At 41.0% G+C, this 20,144-nt stretch overlaps 1 protein-coding gene across 1 annotated transcript; it reads left to right on the top strand.

The window, feature by feature from the left end:
- Positions 1–530: 530 nt before the first annotated feature.
- TFB2M (transcription factor B2, mitochondrial) lies at positions 531–8,825 on the top strand (the record flags this gene model as incomplete). The annotated part of the gene is made up of 7 exons (XM_008935285.1): positions 531–619; positions 1,522–1,672; positions 2,049–2,197; positions 3,747–3,836; positions 5,829–5,891; positions 7,182–7,333; positions 8,633–8,825. Coding segments are annotated over 7 exons (887 nt in total), but the record flags the coding sequence as incomplete, so codon positions are not given.
- Positions 8,826–20,144: the final 11,319 nt, after the last annotated feature.

Below are 20,144 nucleotides of genomic sequence, written 5' to 3'. Positions count from 1 at the left end.
TCGGGGCCTTGGGGAGCGAGGGTTGCTCGGTCTGGAGACCCGAGTCACCGCTGTTGGAACTTTGCCACAGCGTGAGCAGGGATGTAAATTCCTGTCCAGGTGATGGTTTTGGCTTTGCGGGTGAAGTTTATCTGTCAGAAAAAACACACCTAAGGCTGGGGGCCTTTATGCAGGTATTTCACAGTTCTGCGGAGGGTATTTTACCTGTAGAGATACTATGGGTAAGGTTTCAAAGTATATTTCACAGGAAAAAAAAGGTAATAGGAGTATTTGAAACATAATATCTAATGTTCCTCATTATCGAATTGTAATGCTGTGCTTAGTGTAATTAATTGCACAATCTTGGCCATGCTGCATGTAAATCTTGTTTCTAGCTCATGTTTTGAAGTGTGTTGAAACAAACACAAGTTGTCTCCTGTTGAAAGTGGTGTGTTGGGGAAAATCACTAAAGGAAATAACTTTGAAAAATGTACTTTTCAATTAATAAATCTTTAATTTTTTTTTAAAAAAACATTATTTTCCCTCTGTAGGCCCTGGAGTGTTGACCCGAACTCTGCTCAATGCAGGTGTTAAAGTGGTAGCTCTAGAAAGTAACTCAGCTTTTCTTCCCAATTTACAGGTAGGCCTTTGTAGTACATTTCTGAAACTTAATTAAAGGGAAAAAAGAAATTAATTTAAAATTTTGTAATAACTCTTGAATCAAAAAATAATTACCCAGTGATTGTTACTTGTAATATCTTAATTCTTAATAATAATAATGAGTATTGTTTGGTTTTACATTGCACGTTCAGCAACAGACTGCTTTATAATCACCTGATTTAACATTTTGTTTATGTAGGAGTTAAAGTTCATAATCTTCCTATGAATAGTTTCATGCATAATTTTAAGGCTAATACTGTTCAGAGTCATTGTAATTGTGTAAGTTTAAGCAAGATGTCTGTATGTAGCTTTAAGAAGTCTGTAAAAATGGTCTTGGCTGTTCTGATTATATCATAGTGTTATTTAATCTGTTTTTCTGCAACTGAGTGGTAGTATTAAGGCACTTACATGTGTTGTCCTCTCCTGTTCACCTTGGCTTTGTGTGGATTCAAAGGTGGTCAGGCAGAGAGCTGCAGAAGCTGTGCTGGAAGGATTGTTGTAGTGCTGTAAAATAGATCTTTGGGACCAAAGGCTCACCTGACTTCAGATGTGCATACAAGGCATTCTCTCTGTTTATATGAAGAATTCCAGTCATAAATCATTAAATGCAATGGTTTGCTCAGTTGAGCAGCTTTTTTTGACAAAACATCTTACTAATTTAGGAACATGTTTTAAAGCTCCAGCTGACCAGCACAAAAATGTCCAGATGCCCCACGCAATGAAGGAGGGTATTCTTCATAGCAGCTGTAAGAAGCTGCTCTGAGGTTTGGCCCTTATTGACTGGGTAACAATTTTAGGTAGTGCTTGAACATTATCTTTGGTTTGGGTGTTTTGCAAGACAGGTGACTGCATCCAGATTTCTTCAACTGAAACTGTGTTCAGTCCCTAGAGAACAGCCTGGATGGACAATTAAAGGTAATTTACGGTGACTTCTTCAGACTGGATCCCTTGACTGGAATGGTGAAACCACCTGCTATGTATTCTGAGACACTTTTTGAAGCCATGGGTGTAGCAGCAGTTCCTTGGAGGGCAGGTATGTGCCTATGATCATGTTACAAATAGATCTGAAGGGTGCATAGGCAATTTAGCAAAATCTTTGGGATTTGCTTGAGGTGTATGGTCTATTTAATACATGTGCTGGGTTAATAGATACTGTTTCCTGCATTCCATTTTTATTTAAACTGTAGATAGTTTCAAAAAGCACTTGTGGCAATATGACGTCTCAGGTATTTGCTTGTCTTTAATGCAAGCTGGGCTTAGTTTTGACTAAAGCTTGAATTGTGTTCATTCTTGAACAAGGTGAGCTGATGGACTTTCTTAATTGTCTGTAGTGTAGACATTAGCGTTAATGAGGTTGTCTAGTTTATATTGTGAAATTGTAAAGGTACTTTTGCATGCTATTGAAACAGATGTGCCTGTGAAAGTTTTTGGAATCTTGCCACAAAAAAAGGAAAGGAACATACTTTGGAGGCTTCTTTTTGCCCTGTATGACTGCAGTTCCATATTCAGATATGGAAGAGTAGAACTCAATGTCTTCATAAGTGAAAAAGAGTACAAGGTACGTGTGAGATATTTTACAGGTAATAAAGAATAAGTAGTGCTTCACAGGGCACAAGCCCGTTTATATTGTGTAGTTCAATGTTTTTGCTAGTGAATTTCTTTTTCTGACAAGTCTTGTCCCTTGATGAAGTAACAGCACTGTCAAGAAACATTCTGTTGTCACATAACCACAGATCTTGCAGAGGTGAAGCGACTGGTCCTTGGGAAGGTTTTGCAGCCACAGGCTGGCTGCTCTCCATTGTAACTTGTGAGGTGCTTAAATTCTGTAACATGCTTCAGCACCCAAATTGTTTACTTGTTGTAGGTGATTCAAAATGCCTTCTGAAGAGGATTCAGAGTTACTAAATACCATACTTAGATGCACTTTTGTATGCAGAAATGAAAAAAAAAAAATGAGGCAAAATGCAAGTGATCCACATGCCTTTTTATAAAGGTTCTGTACACAAAGGTGCAGAGCAGCTTTCTGGGTTACGTGTTCCTGATTTATGCTGTCCCAAATGTCTAGAACTGTGCTTATAGTCCAGGGGTACCTTTGCTTTCTGTGAAACTGTGAGCTTCGTACACAGCCACAAACCTTTAATTACTTGAAGCAAGCAAAGAATTCCAGGTGTGCTTACACAACCTGTGTTGTGTCTAACACCCTACTGGAAAAGGAAAAAAAAAAAAGCCTTAAGTATATTCTTCTGTAAAGTGGCAGGTTGGACACCACTGAAATGCCCACTTAAATAGTATGTTTATAATGGCCAGATTTTTGAGCAAATAGGGGGCACCCTATTCATTTAATGTAGTTACTTTGGGCTTTTTATTACTTTTTCTAGTTTTATTGGAACCCTGTAAAATGAGAGTTGTGTGCCTAAGTAAAAGCAATTGGAACCTTCTTTGAGTGGGCACTGTTGCTTCCTTTTTGGTTGATTTGTTTTTTGGTTAATCTTACGACGAGGCACTCTAAATTTATTATGAGGAATTAAATCTCCTTGTTACAATTTACTTCGTTCTTTGCCCAGTTTGAGAATAACCTCAAGGTGTTTTGGTTTTTTTTTTTTTTTTTTCCCTTGCCCTAAATGTTGCCTGGTCTGTAATATTGATCAGGATGATGACTGTGCAAGCTGCGTAATGTTCAGTGAGGTCACCTGGTGTTTGGCTTACTCTGCTTGTGTGTCCTGGGAACGTTATCAGCGTGAGCTGATAACTCTGCCCATGTGAAGGTTTTTATACAAAATACAATCCCTGTTCCTCTTCCGTGTAAAACTTCTCTGCCTTAAAAGGGACCAGAAGGTATAAGCTGGGAATTCCTACACAGTTCAGTTATCAAAGTAACTGCTGGGAAGAAACACTTAAACTGCCATAATGTCTCCAAATCGCATACTAAAAGATGTACTAAAATAGCACAAAGTATATATTTGAGGCCCAATGTAACTTTATCTTGGAATTTTAGACTTAACTATGAATTCCTTAACACTTGTTTTATGTGTATATATATGGATTTTGCTTAAAGACGCAAGCTTCGGTTTTGCAACAAAAACGCTCTTTCTTTGCTGTTTTGTTAGGTATTAACAGCAAAGCCTGGGGATGCGAGGGCTTATCAAGCACTTACTGTACTTTGGCAAGCAGGATGTGACATTCAACTACTGCACATGGTAAGATCTTTGCACCAGCTGACACGGTCTAATAATATGGACGTGTTTTTAGGAAAGAGTTCACTGTGTTTTACTATAGTAAATTAGTTGGAAGCTTATCTGTTTTAATAGTTGGAGCACTATTAAAAATCTTGGATGTAGAAACTTGAAGCAGGTCACGTTTTGTGTAAAACTTTCAATTAAGCAGCACTATGGTGTCAGTATTTTCACTACAAGGCACTGTACTCAAAACCAGGTATTCTCAGAAGCTGATAGATAGGAAAGATATGTCTGCACAACAGATAAATCTTTCCATCTTGCTAAGGCAGTGTGAGATGAGAAGACTGCTCTTCCAGTCTGTCATAGTCTGCTCTTTCTTGTGTCCTCTGCATGTTGCCATCATGTACGATTTTGACTTCTGAACGGTGTTCAGTAGAAATAATTTTTTGAGTCTTGGTGCCTTCATGTTTGAAGCAGGCCTGCTTATCTTGCTAGTCCAAAACAATCTTATGTTGTTAAACACGCCATGGCTTATTTTTAAAAGAAGTTTTTGGTGTTGTCCTTCGACCTCCACGTGAGCAGCACATGGCCATCAACATTCACTTTTTGCTCTTCTGATTTTCCTTTGTTTGGGCTCTGTTTTTCTAGGAACCTGTCTTCATAGTTAAAACGTTTTGCTAATCTAAAATTAGAAGTTCCACTGTTGTCTTCAAAATACCTTATACCACAAAGTATATATTAAGAGATAAGTATTAAGGAGTTGAAGAATAAGGTGATAGTTGTTGAAGTTGGTCATCTGACTAATAGGGATGAATAAAATAAGGAGGTATTCAATGCATTTTTTGCCTCAGTCTTTAATAATACTGGTAGATCTTGGGCTGCCTCGTCCCCTGAATCAGAGGACCACGAGTGTGGGAACAGTGACCTTCCATTTGTGGACACTGAAATTGCAAGAGACCAGCTGTATCAGCTGAATGTTCACTGGTACACGGGCCCTAATGGGATTCATCCCAGAGTATTGAAGGAGACAGTGGAAGTTAGGGCAGAACCTGTCTCAATCATCTACCAAAGGTCTTGGGAGTCTGGGGAGATCCCTGCTGACTGGCAGCTAGCCAGTGTTATTCCAAACACATTGAGGGAAGACCCAGGGAACTACAGAGATGTTAGTATGATCTCAGTGCCTGAAAGAATTATGGAGAAGACCATTCTGGGTACTGTTGAAAGGCGTTTAAGGAATAATGCCATCATCAGGCACAGTCAGCATTGGTTCACAAAGGCAAGTCCTGTTTAACTCATTTGATACCCTTCTATGACAAGGTCACCCTCCTCATGGATGAAGGGAAGGCCAAGAGGGCAAATTGGACCCTGTATTGCATCCATCAAACACAACATGACCAGCCCATCAGAAGAGGTGATTATCCTGCTGTATTCAGTGTTGGTGCAGCCTCATCTTGAATACTGTGTGCAGGTCTGGGCCCCACAATTTAAGAAGGATGTGAAGGTGCTTGAATGAGTCGAGAGGAGGGCAACAAAGGTGTTGAAAGGGCTGGAAGGAATGTCCTGTGAGGAACAACTAGGGATTTGGAGCTTGTCTAGTTTGGAGCAAAGGAGACTGAAGGATGACCTCATTGCTCTGTACAGGTTCCTGAGGAGGGCAAGTGGAGAAGGTGCTGCTCCCTGCTACCTAGGGACCAGACATGTGTGAATGATTCAGAGCTGTGCCAGGGAAGGACTAGACTGAACATTAGGAAGCAGTTATTTACTGAGAGGGTGGTCAAACTCTGGAACAGGCTTCCTACAGAGGTGGTTGATGCCCCACGCCTGTCAGTTTGTATGAGGCATTTGGAGAATGCCCTTAACAACATGCTTTAGGTTTTGGTTACTCTTAAAATGGTCAGGCAGATGGACAAGATAATTGTTGTAGGTCCCTTCCAACCAAAATGTTCTGTCCTATTCTATGTTCTATTATAACAAAACACTTTAATTCTGTAATGTATTTGCTCCCTCTTGTAGGAACCTTGGTCATCATTTGCAACTAATTTGAAAAGTGGGGGACTGGCAGTACCAAAAAGCATGGTAAGATCATGGAGTGCAATTTTGTCCTTTTGGAGATGCAGCTAAACCACTTTAATTAAAGGTTAAAATAACTTTATAATATCATTTACACATGTATTTTTTAGTAAGCCTTCTAATTAAAACTTGCATCAGGTAGATGCATCAAAAGTGCAGTGAGGAACTGCTATGAGATTAGAAACTGAAATAAACTAATATCTTTATTGTCTGTGAAGGAAAAAATACAGTGAATAAACAGCATAAAGGGATGTCAACAGATAGTCTTTTCAAAAAGAAGTTACTGACAGGGTCACATCTACCTGCTTGAACAAAACAAGCATTACTAGAGGTAATAGCACAATCAGTGTGCTGCTGGTTTTGATTAAAATGGTTATTCATGTGTCCAGTCTGGATTCCATGTACTAGTCCATTGCTGAAAAGTGTGAGCCTGAAAGCTTAAATTTGAGAAGTGGAAAAATACCTTGGGTAAAGTTATTTTCTTTTTAGAAAAGTAATGCTATTCCTTTGTATAAAATATTTCTGTTTAATACCAAGAATATAAAATGTTTACTTCACATTTGGTCGTAGCCTCCCTAGGAAACTGCGGTGGTAATACACCGAGTGTTGTTTGCCATGCTGCTGTACGAGCTGAGTGAGGATCAGAGGACGTGGGTGGCTGTGTGCGCCCTGCCCGCTCCGCTGCGTGGCTGTACAGCCAGAGAGAGGCCTGTCGAGGGCAGTGCCTGAGATGCGTTGTCACAGCCTCAGGAGAAGTACAGCTGTGAGATCTATTGCACGATGCATTCATTGCTGCCAATACAGAAGTACGTTTATTTCAGTCAAGGGCTCCACTTCCTCCCAGTTTCACAAAATACTCGAGTTGTGATATTGTCTGAGTGTTACACTCAAATAATTCCATCTTTACGTACAAAAGGCAGATAGCTGTAGTGATCTGATCTGCTACCTTGCATAGTATAGGAATACTATAGCTCATACAATCTCCTGAAGACTCACATCAAGCCTGTGTTGTCTGTTTCAACTAAGAAAGTTCAGTCTTAAAAAGTAAAAATAAAACCAACGTGACAGCATGCCTGTTTTGTTTCCTATTTCCTGTACTGTTTGGGGAGCAGGGGAGGTAAAGTGTCTTTATTCTAGAACAAAATTTTAAAGCCTCAGCTTCCAATGCAATAATCATGTAAGACTTTTAAAACTCTTTTAAGAAACATTGCTGATGGTGCCGATGAAACACTCTTAGCTAAAGGCAGGCGCTTTCTTAAAAATGACTTTTAAGCACTTGTTTTGTTTTTCTTGCAGTGGCTGCCAAATGACCATTTATGTTTGGTACGACTGACTCCTCAGCAAAATCTATTTACAGGAAGCTTGAAGCCCACAAATTCATCTAACTTTGTTTTCATGGTGAAACAGTGTCTTGCTAGACCTAAGTCTAAACTTACTGACAGATTAAAGTAAGTAGGAAATAATTACTCTCCTCAGAGAAATATAGGAAAATATTAAAATATGTTCTTAAATGTTTTATTTATTTGTAGCTGAATTAAACTTTTTTTTTAACTAATTATCTACATGTAGTATAGAAGATTTGATTTTTGCAGCCCATAACACAATATTTTGGGCACTGTTCCTAGCCTGTATTCACAGATGATAAAACCTTGAGGTTTGACAGGAAAGTCGACAAATATTTAGAATGTAGATGTGCAGTAATTGTACCCCCAGAGGTGGTGAGGTCATGTATGTCCACGAAGTTTTCACTCCCTTTACAGACATAATAATGAAGTCACCAGGAGTTTTTCAGGTATAGTAATTAAAAGCTGAAAAAGAGTTTCCGTTTATGACAGACATGAAAGTAATGCCGGTGAAAACAGCTGAAGTTTATTGAAGGTGGAGTGGGCTTGTCCTCAAATAGCTTTCTGTTATCTAATTAAAAAATTCAGCTTCAGACTTAGTTACCACCTGTGCAACTCTAATTATTCTTTTTGGTATTGGAACTTTTTATTTTGCTTTATGATCAGTAGATTTCTGTTTTGCATAAACAGGAAGTGTTTGCAGTCTGGAAGCATTGAGTTCAACTTGTTAATGAAAATAATTAATACATTTCTCATTTGCTGGTAGCAGTTTATGGAAGTTAATTTCCAGCAAGGGGAAGAAAGCCAGGAACTGGAGCTAAACTTGAAGGCTTCTAATGTGCATCTTCTGTGTATTTATAAACCCTTCTCTTGTCTGGGAAACAGTTCATGTATTTGCACATTTATAAAAGGTCTGGTTTTCAGAGCAATGATGTAAATGGAGAAACAGTAGATACATCTATTTATATATAGAAGAAAGTACCGTGGAGATGTGAGCCACGCTTAACTTGTGCTGTACTGAATCATCTTCTTGAAGATGACCTTGGCTTTAATTTCTCAGGCATTTCAGAATAACCCCTTTTTGTGCTGCAAGGCATGTTGCTGCCTTAGGCAGTTGGGGTGGAGGAGAGGGGGCGAGTGGGTACCCACCCTCCAACAAGAAGACTTACGTGGCTTGGTATTGTCTGTGTCTGCTGAGGGATTTATTTGGTAATTTTATGACTGATGAGCAGAGGTTTCCTCCTGTTTGCCATATGGACTGAAAATAGCTTGTGTTGTAGGAAGATGTTAAGTTCTAGAAGCTGCAAAGGAGTGAAATGCACCTTCAGATACTGTTTATTGCACTTTAATTTTTCACAGAAGGAAATGCTCCCTTATGATTTTTTTTTTGTTTGTTTGTTTCAGTTCCTGGAGCTTGGACAATGCTGGTAAATTACTGAGAGAGCTAGAAATTCCAAAAAGTGCTGAAACACGTCACTTATACCCAGAAGACTATAAGCGTCTTTTTGAGGCTTTGCAAAATTCTAATATATTTACTGAAACCTGGTTCCATGATGAAGTCTTGGAAAGTATAAAGAACATAAACTTACAAATCTAAAGCTGCTGTCTTTTGGAAGATCACCTTTGCTTCTGGAAGATTACTTTGATAAGAAATGATTTAAATAAAATCGGAGATACTGTTAGCTAGATCATTTCCTGTCCAAACAGGAAAAGAAACTTAGCAAGTAGCAAGAGCCCTTCTACAGGATGAAAGTCATGGATTCAAAGTTAATTTGATCACAATCATATCTAGAATGGACAAACTTTGTATCTTTTCCAGGAGCATATTAGTGACCTGCTGCTTTTGGATGTACCACTTACAGCAGTGTATCAAAAAGTACTGTTTATATTTACAACATCTGAAAAAAATGGAACAGACCAAATATCATTATTTGTGGGGTTTGTCTTGTAGCGCTCAGTCATTGGAATGCTTTTTCTCAGATTCCCAAAATACAGAGGTCTTTACAACAACTGAATCTGTTATGTTGTCTCCTGACCTACAAACCTTTCAGTCTGTAAAGTCAACATAATATTAATAAATTAGTGGGGGGGGGGTTAGAAGGCAAGGTAATGACATCGTTATAAAACATCATCTGAGAGTTGTCTGTTTGTTTTTAACTAAAGATTGTTCTATCTCCGGGGGAAAAAGTTGTAACAATTCTTTCTTTTGAAAATTTGAAAGGAACACTGGGCTGCCTGTTCTAGATCACAACATGTGAACACATATATGCTTAAGACTTTATCTTATTTTAGGTCTAAAACCAAAGTCACCAGACCATTCAATGCTGTGTAAGTTTGGGAAAAAAAAATCATTACCTGCAAACATTGTCAGTATGTATTTGTTTCATGTGTATTATATGTACAAAATAATTTGCTTCAAAACCATATGCTATTAAAATTAATTTTTTAGTTACAGTACTCTATAATACAACCTGTTCCTCATTTCTCTCCCTGTCTCACCATGTAACTGTTCTGTTGTTGTCCGATAGTGCTGGCAGGCTGTAGTGGTTCTGTGTTCTAGGCTGTCTCCTCTGGGAAGTGCTGTTGATGAAGAGATGCCTCAAGTGAGCAACAGGTACTCATCTCTGTCTTCCTCCTGCAGTTCCTGCTGCAGAAGAACAGCTGAGTTGGAGCAGCCTTAGCTGACACTGCTTGCTAGGCTGCAGCTGTCTAAGCTGCTGGTAACCTGCTGCAGGGTTGCAATGAAACTACTGGAAAGACTGAACTTGCAGTCTGTCTCAGCATTACTGGTGTTCTGGTGTAGGTTTTGAATATCTGAGGCCTTTCTGTTTACATCTCTTGCTGTGTCAGATAACTTGCATTATAAATTGACCACGAATGGCAAACTGGTGTTAACAGAAGCAATTCCAACCTTTTTCACTCTCAGGAGATGGTTACTGTCTTATCTCCTGGTCTACAGGAACGCGGGGTCTCCTGGGCCGATTCCCCCCAACACTGAATCAGACACCCTGCTCTTGTTGCAGCAGGGTACCTGATTCATATCAACGTACCACCAGTATTCAATGCATAAAATATAAGGCCACCACTGTCTATTATATAAACTTCTTTAACTGTGTTGCTGATAAAATTTCAAATGTGAACTGAAAAAAAAAAAAAAAAAAATTTGTTGTGATTTTTTAGATGCTGTTGGAAAACAGCATTTCTGGAGCCAATGCAGGTAACAGCAGGAGTCTGTAAGTGGAAGGATTGTTCTGTAACTGGGGACTTGAAATGAGGAGATCTACTGCTAACCAGAACTCTGCCATTAAACCTAAGTGTAAGTAGCGTGTTTATCCCTGATCTCAAATGTGAAATGAAGAGGACTATGGCTGTTAAGTGGTTTTGGTATTGATGGAAAAGAGGGGGAAACAAAATGGAAATGACTGGTGTATATGAATAAATACAGGAGAGTGAAATTGAAGAAGGTCTGTGGATTTGATTAATTGATGCTATCCACTCGGTACTTCCTACTGTTGCAAGTTTACAGCCTCTGTAGGATAATGTTGAATGCAAACTTTCACTGAAGTGTTAAATTGCATAGAAAGGTTTCTCATGCATTTTTGTTATGGTTTTTAATGAATCCTGTACTACTTTTGTTCCTTTGCATATTTGCCTTTGCCATATTCCTCAATACGTTGATGGAAAATTGAACCAATATCTCTTCAGTTATTTTTGATTCATATAAATGCGAGGACAGAACTTGCAGCTAGGAAAACAGTGTATAAATTCAAGTTCATATTTACAGTTTAATAACCCTCAAAATGCTGTTTGAAGAGAAATCAAAACTGCAAATTCACTCAAAATTTAAGATGCTTAACCTCAGAAGATAAGATCATGCTAGCTTTTGAAACTAAGGTTTACAGGAGCTACTTTCCTATCATGGCAGGTTAGCAAAGTTTTGCATTTCTGAAAGTGCATTAATCTGTGAGTTACTGTGCAGATAGAGTAATTAATAAAAAGTGTTTTGATATTAACGCCATTTGAAAATTCTGCACAATTCTGTTTATTTTTTACATCATTTTCTTATGACAGTATAAGATACAAAGTAATAGGTTTTAAAAAATACATGACTTAGCTGCAAGCTGTTGGGCGGATTTCTTCCTGTTTTGCTGTCTTTGTGATCTGGGATGAGATGAAGATTGCAAAATATTGAATAGAAGGTCCACAGTATAGTATATTCCTTTTAATTATTTTGGGTTGTGACTTCTTTTTTTCCCTTTTTTTCTTTTTAAATTGCTCCCACTCTTCAAATACTGTTTCTTAGAGGAGTTGCCAAAAAAAAAAAAAAAATGGCCATATTAAAGCACAAATATATCATAGTTTGTATATTGATTGTAACTTCAGACGTGCTAGGTATTTTCTCATGGCCATCATCATTTGTGCCGTCCATCTGCCTGTAAAAGAAAATTATGACTGATCGCAATTGCCTGAACTATATTAAAATCATAGCAAATGAATATAAATGGAAAGAAACCTGATCCTTACAATGCCCAGTTAATGATAAATTTTGCCGCTCAGAATTACAAGATCAGTCAAGTTGGACTCTATAGTTAGTTGGCTTTTGATCCAGCAGAAGGGTTTGTGACCATGCACTAATTAACACAGTAGATGATGTGATGAGGGGTTGTTAAGGTGGAATGTGTATATACTGGCTTCTAGGCTTGTTAGCATTGGGCATTTTAATAATTACAGCTTAGCCTTGCAGGTAATAATGATAATGCTGATAGAAATATCAACATAAAACTTGAGAAACCTATCGTGTGATATAGTTTAAGATGTGTAAATGTGATAGGAAGAACCTTCCTGAGAAACATGTTGAATTAATTGTTCCGGCAGGCTAAACGCGATCTATGGGGCTGTAGATTGAAAACTCCAGTCTAAGCTTTGTAAGCCTTTAATTAGCAAAGCTGTACCTTTCTGCTGTAAGCATTAGGAAAACGGGAGTAAGTAACTTCTCCAGAAAGGACAAGAAGTGAGTGGGAGCGAGGTGTTTACTCACACTAAATCAATATTGTTCAGTAGCTATTGCGTCTTTCCTTGGGTGTGCTGCTCAACACGTCACTGCTAAAACCAGACACGCTGGCTGTCCCCAGCTGATAGAACACAACGTGCAGGAAGCACACAAAGCCCAGGGGAAATTAGGGGTAGTTAAGATACACAAAATGGAACATTCAGTTACTTAAAATGTAAGCAAGTCCTTAACACTTGAGGTAGTTGATCCTATTGATAAGACACCAAATGAGATGAGCAGCTAAGAAATTATGCTGAGAAATTTAAGAAGGTTGTTTCTGCCATCTGAAGGAAATGTGAGTGTTTGAGGGAGGGAAAACTCAAATGCAATTACAGAATAGTAGGATGGTTTGGGTTGGAAGGGACCTTAAAGATCATCTAGTTCCAACTGCCCTGCCATGGGCAGGGACACCTCCCACTAGACCAGGTTGCTCAAAGACCCATCCAGTCTGGCCTTGAACACTTCCAGGGATGTGGCATCCACAACTTCCTTGGGAAACCTGTTCCAGTGCCCTCACAGTGAAGAGCTTCTTCCTAATCATCTAATCCAAATCTATGCTTTTTGAGTTTACAGCCGCTACCCCTTTCCTCTCCATAGGGGGAAAAAAAAAGTAGAAAGTTATTATAGAGTTAGTAGTAAAAAAATCAACAGGTAAAATCTATGTAACTGAGTGGAATCTTTATGAATTTGTACTTAAAATACTTCTGCAGTGAGTTTTTTGCATTCTAGAATTGATTTTTAACTAGCGCACCAACATTAAAAGTGAAGAGACCTCAGCAAGACATTGTGTTCATAAAAGATGTCTGTGCGTTCAACTAAATATTTGATAGCTATCCTATGCCATTAGTGACATGGATTTTGTACTAATTAAAAACGTAGGATTTTGGAATGGCTATTGCACATTTATGACAAAAAAAAAGAAAAAAAAAGCAGAATTTGGATTATTTTATTACTGCAGTTCCTTCTGTAAAACATGCTGTCTTGAAATAGAAGAGCTGACCTTCCACTAGAGTGTCTCATCTACTGGCAGTGAGGAAGTATCATTAATTCAGCAGCATCAGGTGCAATTAAGTGCTACCACCCACAGAAGTGCCTCCATTACATGCCTTGACAACTACTTCTGACCAGGATATCTCATATGTTTGAAATAGCTGTTGGGAAGCCTGACCTGTCCGGGTCAATGGAGGATTTAGGCATATAAAAACCCCACACTAATAATACGGATTAAGTCAACAAAATATAGTTGAGGACTAAATAGCCGCTTACTGGAATGCATAGTTATAATATCATTAAACTTTTTATAAAATTCAGACTGATGTTTCCAAAACCAACTGAGTTGATTGCCATTGCTCCAAGACTCTTGAATGGCCCTCACAGGCAGATCAATGCATAAACTGTAGATGTAGATCTCCAGAACCAGCTTCCCAGGCTCTCCTTATGGATGCCAAAATACACAACACTGCATCAACAACGTTTATGCTGTGTTTAAAATCTTATCTATACTAGAAAAGTCTCTAGTACTACAATTATGTTGTCATAGCAATTGAAATGCAATGTCAGCCACAAGTTGTTCTTGGGCTTCTGTGGCTTATTTCACTTCACAATTTGGACTAAGCTGATGAAAGCCCCTTTCTTCAGGTGTGTTTGTACTTGGGGTTTTGCTAGAGGAGCTAGGCTCTCTCAGGTTGTGATTTTATTTTACGTGCACATGTGGAAGAAGACCATCATTCCCTCAGACACATTTTTGTACTTTGTGAGATTTTTGTTGTGTTATACGACATGTGAGAAAACCTGACCTGGAAAACTGAGAAAATAATGAAAACTACATCTGGTGTTGCACATTCATATGAGCTCCTCCCCGAGGGTGCTTATTTTCAGTTCACAGTTAGGACTTCAGTTTCATGCTTCTTGTATATTGCTTGACCATTCTTCTATTTATCCACCTGAAAGACAGACATTAACTTCTCATATTACTGAGTTTGTTTGTTACAGGTTTGGGGCAATGCCTGCTTAGAATTTGAAGAAAACAGAATAGACAAAGAAACACAGAAGATTAAATAGGTGGAGGAGTAAAGCATACCAGCCAAATACACAGGTAGTTGTTTAAGATTTAATAACTGCTAAGGATAATTCTTGAGTATTTCATAATGTCACTGTAATCAAACAATTAAAAAAAAAATTCTAGGAAAACCAAAGATAAGCATAGTAATGTGCATAACTATCTGATTGCCAGATTGCTGTCAGTTCTTTTGGTAATGGTTTTACATCACTGCAGTATTTAGATGAATGTCAAAATACATTTTTTCTGTGGGAATCCTGTGAGTTGACATACATGGGTTCTTCCCAAGAGCAGTATTTTGGATATGCATATTGTTGCTTCTGATTACCCTGTTGCAACTTGGATGAAAACAATGGCAGACTGAAATAATCACTACTGAGAACAAAAATTAGTATGTTTTAGAAATTAAATTCTGTTTTGCATAGCTGCTCAGTCTCTATCATACTGTTCTTCGACAGGATGACTCAACACTCCTTTCCAAAACACAAGCCCTAGCTCCCTCTGTAGGCCTAATAAGGAAAACCAAAATCAGTCTGTGCTGTTCAGCACATTTAGCCTGTATCACACGTGCCTCATAAATGAATGAAAGCTACGCAGACCCGTATGGAAAGCACTTACCTTCTCATGGGCTTTAGGCATCACTGCTTCAGATTAGTGCTCATAGTCAATCATGCAAGTGATTTTGCATTTCCACTGACTGATGGCTCTGACAAAAAGTAGGTGTATAGGGTGCATTCCTCATGATGCAGACTGATAAGAGCTTGGGTACTGAGCAGCTCCTGGCTCAGCCATACTTCTTTGTATTCAGATCCCAATGAGATCCAGAAATATGCCCAAATACTAGCTCATAAGTAAAATGCTCTGTTTTGGGATGCTTTTTTACTGAATCATTATTGCTTCTGCAAACCAAACTGTTTGATCAAGGTAATTAACGGAGAGGTGTATCATCTTCTACAATGAATGGGTTTACAAATCTTGAAGCCCCTGCCTGAGACCTGACCTTTTTATGCTGGTTTCAGTGTTGTACCAGTGAAGAAAAGATGCTAACAAGCCCAGTATGACTTTCCCTTCACAGTACATGAAGAATGCAGCAGACTTGCTGCATTCATGAACATCAGGCACCTGGCTGGAGGGGCTTCCTGGTTTTCTGTGACCTCCTGCAGTACATGGCCCTTGGCCAAGATGGGCCACCCACCCCTGTGCAGGAGACAGCCTGTGGAAGTTCCCTGTATTACCTTCAAAGCTGTGTGTATGCAACCTGCACATATCCTCGTGCCACTTTTATTTTTGTATGTATTTTTTTCCACTTCTGGGTCAGCACTGAGGCTGGAGAAGGCCACCGTGGCAGCAGGAACTTCCATCACCTCTGGTCCCTCCCGAGGCTGGAGTGCAGTGGTGCGAGGCACGTGGCAGAACGGTCCCAAATCTCGTGCTTATCACGGTTTATTAGACATTTCTCACTGTCTTGTTCCCTTTTAAAACATACTGACCAACCCAGAAAGCAACAAGTAATTGAAAAACCTCCAACATACTCCTGTTAGTATTGGCCACAGAACCACTGATAACCACGTTGTTTTGTATCACGGGGCAATTTGCTAACAGAACTGTTCACCCCCTGTCTCTGTTTAAGGACTTGGGGGGAGTAGGACCCCAAAGAGCAGAATTTGTGTTCCCTCTCCCTATCTCTCAGTTTTCCCAGGTAAAGAGATAAACAAAGCAAGGCAGGGGTAATAAGAGGCTTTGCACCAACTGGAAGTGAACTAAAGATAAAATATATTATTTAACAGGGAACAGAAAGCAAGAAGGGTAGGAATTAATAGGGTAAAGAGATTACAAGGGTAACAAAGTAAGGAGGGGTAAATTTCCAAAAATACAAATCCACCCCTCTCTATTTCCACTTCCCATTTCCTGTCATAGTCCTTTTACCAGGTGAAAGTTCCTTCACATTGAGAATTAGAGTCATTTGTCTCGACTGTCTCCCAGGGCGGGTTCTTCTGCAGGTCTTCTCTCCTTTGATGGCCAGATGCAGGCTGTCTTTGGATAGTGATGAAGCAGTCTCTTTCTGGCAGGTCCTCAGGTGGAGTAGCGTGCTGTGGATTTCACACTGGCTCTTTTGCTGGACACTACGGAGTTGTTCAACTGGGAAGAAAGAACTTAGAACTTATTAGTATTATAACTATAATACACACTTATCTTATGCAACTATTTACAATCACTGCACATTATTTAACTGTTTACAACTGCTATACACTACTTTTATTAACCATTCGTAACTACTATACAATGCCTCTATTAACAATTTACAACTATATGTTGCCTTTTATTAACTATTTACAACTGTAATACACCGCCTATCCCAGCCCCTATCACCCATCCTGACATTAGCCCCTTCCTGCTAGAGATTTTTCTGGGGAATACACTGGAATTCTCTGTTCTCCAGCATAACCCAGTAGGTGCTACCAGGACCATAGGCAGACACCACCCCTCGAGTAGGTTTGTCTTTAGCAGAGGCAGTAAACACCCACACAGATTTTCCCAGCAGATTCCCTTCACATACCACCGGGACCCCACCTCCATCTGTTTTTTGCAAGAGGTTTGACCGAGCAGGACACCAGGCCATTGTGGCATTCAACCTTTCCTGCAGCTGGTGCATGGTAGGAGACGTGGAAGATCCACTCGATCCCATGTTCCTTTGCCCAGCTACTGACGAGATGATTTTTGAAATGGGTCCCGTTGTCCGACTCGATCCTTTCTGGAGTGCCATGTCTCCACAGGACATTCCTCCCCAGGCCCAGGATGGTGTTGCGGGCAGTGGCATGAGGCACAGGGTATGTCTCCAGCCATCCCGTGCTCCCTTCCACCATCGTTAGCACATACTGCTTGCCACTGTGGGATCGAGGCAGGGTGATGAAGTCTATTTGCCAGGCCTCCCCAGACCTGTACTTGGACCACCGGTTCCCCTGCCACAGGGGCTTCATGCGCTTGGCATGCTTGATAGCAGCACAAGTGTCACACTCACTGATGGCTTGTGCAAGAGTCCATGGAGATGTCTACCCCTCTGTCACAAGCCCAGTGGTAAGTGCCATCTCCCCCTTGGTGAGCAGAGGAGTCAAGCGCCCAGCGGGCAAGAAAAACTTCCCCTTTGTGGTCCCAGTCCAAGTCTATTTGGGAGATTTTGGCAGCCAGGACTGTTTGGTGGTTTTGCCTGTGCTCCTTGGTGGCCCTGTGTTCAGGTATGTGAGCATGTTGGGGATGGCTGCCGCACCTGTCACAAGGTCCTCTGTTGCTAGCAGCTCCATCTCTTGGGTGAGACAGGCCACTCCAGTAAACTGGGGCAGCCCTTCTCCTGGATGTGTTACCTGCACTGTTACCATTTCTCAGCTCCTGTACATGGGCCCCACAGTGCAGAGGCAGGCTGACCATATCATCTGTCCATGTTCTTGCCGTGGTCGCAGAGGGTACGCCACAGGTCTCCACACAATGTCCCTCGCTGAATCTGAAATGATCTTTCTGGAGGGTGAGAAGTGTGCCTCTTCCTAATTGCTGACACATGGGTCCACTCAGAGGGGGAGTAGGAAGGTGAGGTATTATTCCCCTTCTTCCTCTCAGACATGGAAGCTTTAACTCCCTTGATGTCTTTCTGCAAGGCTTCTAGAGCTGACACCAGGGTTTTATCTGAGACACTGTCCTCATACTGCCTCAGTTGGTTAGAGAACTCGTGGATGGTTGGGGGTTATTAGAAAATCCCTCCAGGATCTCTGCTTCCAGTGCTGAGGCCTAATTATTAGGGGCCCATTACATAAGTTTTTTTAGGAAAGCCATTCGCACAGGCACCTCATCAGGGCTCATGGGGAGCTGGCCCTCTGAGTAAATTATGTCCAGTATAGCGATCTGTCTCAGAGAAGAAATTCCCTGCTCGGTAGCTGTCCATTTTTGTACCATCCACAGCAAATCATCTTTGAAGGGGTATCTTTCTTTTACAGCAGTAATAAGGCGGACCCACAATGTATGGACTCCAGTCAGCCTTCCCAAGGCCTTATCTACCCCAGCATCACGAGACAGTGACCCCAGCTGGCGAGCTTCTCTCTCATCCAGTTCGATTATGTGTGCCCCAAGGTCCCAGCATCTTAGAAGCCAAGCTGGGAGAGACTCACCCTGATTTCTGCTGAAATCCTGGCATAAGTGTCTCACATCTCTGGGGGGAATGGAAGATATAGTTACCACCTCATTGTCACAATCTGAATCCTCTGCTGTTGGTTTACTCATAGAATTCAATCCAGCCGAAGTCCCTTCTCCAGTATCTTCACTCGGGCTCTGTCTGTCAGATTTCTGTAGCCGCTTGCGGCGTGTCGTTTTAGGTGTAAGAGAGAGAGAATGGTTAACATCTGAGGGGTTGTGCCCCGGGGCTCCGGCCGTCACAGCCGCGGGCGGTTTGAATCTCCGCGGTTGCGGAACCGGTTTTTCGGCGGGGGTTGGGGCTGGGGCTGAGATGTTCACCGCTGCCCCGCAGAAGCTAGCACCAGGCATTTTCGCTGCGGCTCGGCCGCACTCACACTCGCTCCGGCCTAAAAGCCTGCTGGCCGCTTGGAATGTGCCTCTCAAAGCGGCTGCCGCCCCTCCCCACACTCGCGAAACCGCGCCGCTCCACCATAAACACTGGATGGCGTTCATACTTAAAGAACAGACTACGATAATGTACAACTTATCGCCCACACCGCTCTCATGCTGGCAACATACATCGCTGCGCTCGTTAATAGAGGCATGTTTTGAGTAACACAAATTTTCTGCAGCAATAATATTTCTAAAGGTCATCTTATCTCTTAAGTACACGTATAGATTACCTGGCAAGCCTTTAACCCAATTAAGAATCAGATTTGTCACCATTATAATCATAGGGTATGTTATGAAGCTTTCTGTTATTCTACACGTCATAAACCCCACTACTTCCAGAAACAGAATTTTTATAAGTTCCATTTTTTAAAAAATTTTCCGATATTTTCCACAAAACAAATTTAAAATCCCCGTGCCCCACGTTGGGCGCCAAGTTATTCTGCCTCCGTTCAAGGACTCGGGGGGAGGGGGGCAGAACCCCACAGAGCAGAATTTGTGTTCCCTCTCCCTATCTCTGTTTTCCCAGGTAAAGAGATAAACAAAGGAAGGCAAGGGTAATACAGGCTTTGCACCGACTGGAAATTAACTAAAGATAAAATATATTATTTAACAGGGAACGGAAAGCAAGACGGGTAGAAATTAACAGGGTAAAGAGATTACAGGGGTAACATGGTAAGGAGGGATAAATTTCCAAAAATACAAAACCAGGTGCTGTGTTGAAGCTCCCTTGTACTGGATCCCGATGGATTGATGTGGATTGAAGCTGGATTCTTGATGGATGCAGGTGGAAGAAAAGTTCTTTGGTGTGGATGAAGGCGGAAAATGAAATCCCAAGATGGCCACCGCCACGTGCTAGAAAAGAGAACGGCAGAGGAAAAAAATCCACCCTGAGTCCCGCTCTAGACCACAGCAAACAAAGAACTTGGGTTTTCCTTTCTCCTGCTTTTATAGACCCTAGCAGGAAGTCCCGAAGACAGGAAGAGGGGAGTGGGAATAGAAGAGGTCTCCGCCTCTTCTCATTCAGTTTTGCCCATGGGGGCGGAGCTGGGCGTAGCCCCGATAGCGCATACCCCTCCCCTCAGATTTCAGAACCCCACCCCCCAAGGAAAAGCGGGATTTTTAATCCATCACACTCCCCCTTCAGACAACGGATTCCCCGCGCCCCGCGGCACAGGCGAGAGATCCGGCCGCGGCCC

Source organism: Merops nubicus, unplaced genomic scaffold (assembly GCF_000691845.1).
Source record: "Merops nubicus isolate BGI_N331 unplaced genomic scaffold, ASM69184v1 scaffold11182, whole genome shotgun sequence".
Lineage (NCBI taxonomy): Eukaryota > Metazoa > Chordata > Aves > Coraciiformes > Meropidae > Merops > Merops nubicus.
The sequence above is the reverse complement of the archived record's forward strand: the minus strand, read 5'-3'. Positions and strand labels throughout refer to the sequence as shown.